The 5361-nt window shown below is 45.3% G+C and overlaps 1 protein-coding gene across 8 annotated transcripts in view; it reads right to left on the bottom strand.

The window, feature by feature from the left end:
* Wwox (WW domain-containing oxidoreductase) overlaps positions 1–5361 on the bottom strand; it is a 930922-nt gene that overhangs the window by 630672 nt on the left and 294889 nt on the right. Inside the window, exon 9 of one of the 8 annotated variants that reach the window (NM_001106188.2) lies at positions 2178–2633. The exons of the other annotated variants lie outside the window; for them this stretch is intronic. Within the exon in view, the coding sequence (NP_001099658.1) occupies positions 2619–2633 (15 nt within the window). The 3' untranslated portion in view covers positions 2178–2618. Of the gene's footprint in view, positions 1–2177; positions 2634–5361 lie in introns of those variants that run through there. 8 annotated transcript variants of the gene reach the window in all.

The following is a 5361-nucleotide window of genomic DNA, read 5'->3' as shown; positions in this document are numbered from 1 at the left end:
CTGTCAAGATGCAACAGGAAGTGAAGTCATTTGAGGAACAAGCCAAGAATGGAGGGCAAGACTACAGATGTGTGTCAGCACGAGGGCAGGGAGCGTTGATCATGCTTTAGTGTGTGATGAAGACACTAAGGCAGAAGCCTCAGTCAGGAGAGCGGAGTCCTTGGCCGGATGGAGATATGGCATTCCAGGTGAGTTTCAGTCACCTACCCAAGGAGCTGCCCGGAAGACTGGCCAAACAGGTGGGCGGAACAACTGCCATTTAATGAGATGCTATACTCTTCCTCGGAAAGTTTTCCACCCCTAGCACAGTCTCTCAAACAGCTCAGCCATTTTGGTTGGAAGTTGGCCTGTTTCTCTGAATTACTCAACAGTGTGCAACTTTTCTTTTTCATCTTTTCAAATCTCTGTTCCAGGCAAGCTTTTCCCAACACTTGGGGCTTCAGTCATTCTCTAAAGCACCCTGCTTCTCCACTGTGTGGCTACCGCTGTCACATGACCCTCCTCCACACCAGCTTAGCTCAACCATCATGGCCGGTCTTTTCCTCAGCAGCTTTCTTGCCCTGGGAGTTTTTCTTTTAAATGCTAGTAATTTTCTTCAAGCTTCCACTTCAGTCTATTCTGACCCCAGTTTCCTGCTGGATCATCGAGGAACCACTAAGGGAACCCCTCCAAATTCCAGTAACATGACCATCTATCACATATGTGGAACTGGAAATGGGTGAGGGTAGATCTTAAGTTGTTAACATGAACATACACATTCACATACCTATGTATATGTATACATATACACACATACTCATACATGTACACACAGATACATGTATCTGTACGTGTACCTACATAGACATACAACATACGTGCACAAACACATATAAAGAGACATGCACACACATACACATATATACACATACAAACATGCATATATATATATACATATACATACACATATAGATACACAAAACAAACATATATATATATATATACATAATACACACATACATATATACACATATATCCATACATGTACATGCACGATAACCAAGAGAGGCAGCAAATATGTTCATCAGGCCAAACACTTCCCAGGGTATGTTTATACCAAAAAGAGACGGGGGTTGTATTTATCAATCGCATACCCACAAAACTGAGTTGAAGCTATGGCGTGTGGAGGACAGTCACAGCAACTGCCCATCAAGTGTGGCTTGGCTGTGAGGTGTCTCAATAGCCCAGCACTTGCTGGTTGGTTTTAGAGCCCTGGGGAAGGAATTACGGAAGGAAGCTCCCACTTCCAGCTCAAGTTCTCTTTCCTGTTTTCCACCTTGGACAAACTTGCCCCACGCTCCTCTACTATGCAGAGTTTGCCACCATGCCAGCTAGGTTAGTCACAGTGATGCGGACTGAAGATAACACTGTGAGTTTCCATGTGCAGCTGCCACGAAACCTTCACAATGCCGGATTCTTGCCACGGGGCAAAAATAAGACCATGATGCTTATCAGCTCTCTAGTGGGTTCCGGATGTTGCGCATGCGTGGGTTTCTTCATTGCTCAACACAGTCCATAAGGTGGGCATGAGACGTGCTATTTCACGGGTCTCTTAATGAAGGTATGAAACTTGCTCATGAGTTAGGGCTGATATTTGATATGAGAGCTGCCTGACTCTAGAACGTTCCCTAACTATTCCACAGCTCGCTAGATCTCAACATAAATAATCCTCCTTTCAAACATGCTTCTCTGAGGGAATCCACTGTCGTGGCTTGTAGCCAGGAGCCTGGGGGCTTTTGGCTCTAGTGAGACCTGGCCTTGCCATTTCTTCCACCCTCGGAACTTAGAGAGACTGGAAACAAAGAGCACCCTTGTGACCGCCCTGTAGAAGCACATAACATCTTTCCTTTACAGTGATGTAAGGAGAAAACCGCCATGTTTGAATATCAAACGAGAGCACATAGGGACTGTCTTTCGTGGTTACAGATGTGGAACGGTTGGGAGATAGAACTGTCTGGCCCCTCACTCTATAGTCAGTGTGGAGCCTGTAGTTTTGAGGGACTCCTGATACTTCCTGCCTTTTTTCTTTCTTCTTTTTACGACGGCACATGACAAAACTCTTGTTCTAGTGTGAAAGCCTTCAAATGCTTCCAGGACATGGCTCAGGGTGAGCAGAGTGGTTGAGAGTAGAAGCGATGGAATGAAAAGATGTATTAGGAAAGAACACACGGCTGGGCTGACTGGAGCTGGGGCTGGAACCCTGGTTCTGTCTGTTTAATTCTCGTATGTTCTCATGGCTGTGCTGTGAGTACACAATCTAAGCTACAGGACGGCTGATCCTTCTATTTTAGCATCAGAGTGCGTTTCTTGCTGTAAAGGCTCACAGAAGTCACGCCTGTGCTTTCCTAGCCTTCTATCCATGCACCAGGAACAGGGTAATCAACCTGGTTTCACACAGTGGAAGCGGAGAAAGAGGACTCACAGACCAGCTCTGAGTCAGCATCTTCTTCCTAAGGAGGAAGGGGAGAGTAGGAGAATGACACCACCCACCTTGCCTTCAGGACACATAAGGGACACAATGATCACAGTGATCGTCACTTCCTAAGCACACTTTGGGGCCAAACATACCTCTGGATGCCTCACGGTTTCAGAATCTATGAAGAAATTAAATAAGACCCCCAGATCTTATTCCAACCACCTTTCGATGTGAATTAAGAGCTTGTAGCTCTCATAGCCACTGAACCGATACAGAAATTTGGCCTAAGGCAGGTTGAATTATTACAAAATGACCGAAGAGAAACAGGGGAACTGAGTTTTAAAACAAGCCGCCTACAGATCCCAAGTTCTTGGCTCTTCTGAAATCTGCCACATGCAGATTAGCCCTGAGACTAAGCAAACGCCACACACTTTAAAGCCCTGGAAGAACGGAGCAATGACTAATGAGTCCTAGGCCAAGGTAAGAAGGCTGACTGAGGCTGCTGGAAGGTGGCCCTCTGTAAGACGAGAGCTGAGCCACTGTATGTAGGGGCCATGGTGAGAGAGCTCACGTGTGGCCCGGCCACAGAGGTCCCAAAAGTCTATTTCCCTGCTATACCTTGGCTTGGGGGAAGCAGGGAAATCAGAGAATTCCACCCATGCTCGGAAGGCTCAAAATACTGAGATTAACAAGGAATATGGATTTCCGCATTGCAGAATGTATTTTCTCCTCTCAACTGTAAAAAAGAAAAAGGAAAAAAGAAAAAGGAAAACTGGAGAGCCGCTGTTCGTCCCTTCTCTCCTTGCATGGGGCACGCCGATATACCAATAAAGATTCGGACACGAGGTGGGTCCTTGAGTGCACCTCCGGAGTAGCCAGCTACAGGCCTCCAAGAGATGTATTTTGTTAAAATAGCAATTTAAAGAACAAATCAACATTTATTAGGCCCTTCATTATGTTTTAAAGTTGTCCAACTATAAATCACTGGGCCGCGGGTTATTCAAGGGCAGAGGGAGCCAGCGTGGCTCTGCAGAACGTTAGGAGAATGCTATGTTGTGCTTTCTCTGCTTGTAATTTATAACTCTGCGACGGGACCCAGCGTCGCAGGCCCATCCATTAACCGGGTAGCCACACATCTGTTACAGCTCCCTACAATGGCAGCCTTTTCATGGCCACAAGAAGAGAAACCTAATCCTTTCAGAAGATCTACAAACTTGAGCCATTTTTTTAAAAACGTGAACTGATATGAAAACACAGTTCCCTAAAAACATCTGCTAAGCTCTTGTTACCCTAACACATGATATCCTTTCCGACGGTTACCTGCCAACACAAATATTTGGTTGCTTCAAACACCCTTCAAGGCACGTGACTGTGCTCAACCTGAAATTTACATGCCGAGCCACAGAGGGCTGGCTTGGCCCTCAGACCTCTGGCAGGGAGGTTGTTTACCAGAGTTCAAAACTAATGTGGAAAAAAAGAGGGGAGTGGGTCAAGAAGGTGCTGTCAAATGTTTTAAAGAGGAAACGCAACAACACAATCAGACACACATGGCGGGGGCGCTACGATGTGTTTGACTAAGGAAATGGAGCTGGAAGGAGTTGGCAGAGGTTCTGGGGGCAAGAATGGCATTTTCTTGAACACACTAGGTAAGCTCTCGGAGCTTTTTCTGGCCCAGACACAAGTTATTTTGACCCCACAGAAGTGTTGTGAGGGGAAAACATGCAGATATTGATACCTGAGGCATCTCGAGGTCAGGTGGGAGTTGCCAAGGTGCCCCTTAGCTGGAAGCTTCAAAGTTCTTAACAACGTAGCACACACTAATAGCCAAAAACACCCTGGTAAATCTCTTACACCATTAGATAACAATATGGGTCAGGTTTATAGTAATTATGATGTCATTTGTAAACACAGCTATACCATGCATGCTAACATATAATGCACACATTAATACACATGCAGTTTAGAGGCAGAGATGTCAACAAGAAGTTCCCTCATGACGTGACTTCACCATGCAAATACTCTCTGCAAACTTTGGTTTCCTTTAAGACATTTAGGGACTGCTGCTGGAAAAAAATCTTGGCTTAAACAACATTTAAAACAGCATATTTTCATTTTGCTCATTCTTTATTTTATCATAAATTCGAGGCAAGAGGAATAATCACCTCTTTCCGGGAACCCCTAGGACACTTGTCCTGTAGCCCTCTGGAGAAAGAGGGTGGCAGAGACACGACCTTGCCGGTAGGGGGCGCTGTGCTGAGAATTAGTCCCTGTGAGTTTCTCATTAGTGATTATTATACTGCAGGAGGCCCAAATGCAAAAATTAATTAATTTCAAAGTGATAATGCATTTACAGCAACAATTAGAAACGTATAACTGTAAAAGGGCAACATTTAAAAGACATATTACATTTAATAAAGTTGCACGAGAGCATCCAATTGTAAAATTACTGATCTGCAACAATAGTCCTTAAAGAGCCACTTAAAATAGCCCGACTCCATGAAGGGTGACCTAATTACGGTAACTAAAATCACCATAGTCACAGCGAGTCACAGCAAATAAAGAAGGGATGTTGATATTGAAACACTGCTGTTTAATGCTTACAGGGGCTGGCTGCACGGAGGAGGGAGGCTGGGCTTTCTGAATGCCAGGCAGGGTGGGATTTCTTCTTCCCTGGGCCTTGTACAATGGAGAGAATACCCAAGCTATGCCCATGCCACGGGGGAAAATGCTTTCAGTCCGGTGAGATGGAGAAGGGAGTCCGAAGCACAGTGGAGCCCTAGGCTAGAGAGTTACCTGCTTGACTGGCATTTGGGAATCCATCCTATACATGGGATGGGAACTCTGATGCACATGATTTGTGTCTCAAAATACAGCTCCATGGAAATGGCAGAAGTGCCTCTACTTAT

The sequence above is a fragment of the Rattus norvegicus genome, chromosome 19 (genome assembly GCF_036323735.1).
Source record: "Rattus norvegicus strain BN/NHsdMcwi chromosome 19, GRCr8, whole genome shotgun sequence".
Classification (NCBI taxonomy): Eukaryota; Metazoa; Chordata; class Mammalia; order Rodentia; family Muridae; genus Rattus; species Rattus norvegicus.
The sequence above is the reverse complement of the archived record's forward strand: the minus strand, read 5'-3'. Positions and strand labels throughout refer to the sequence as shown.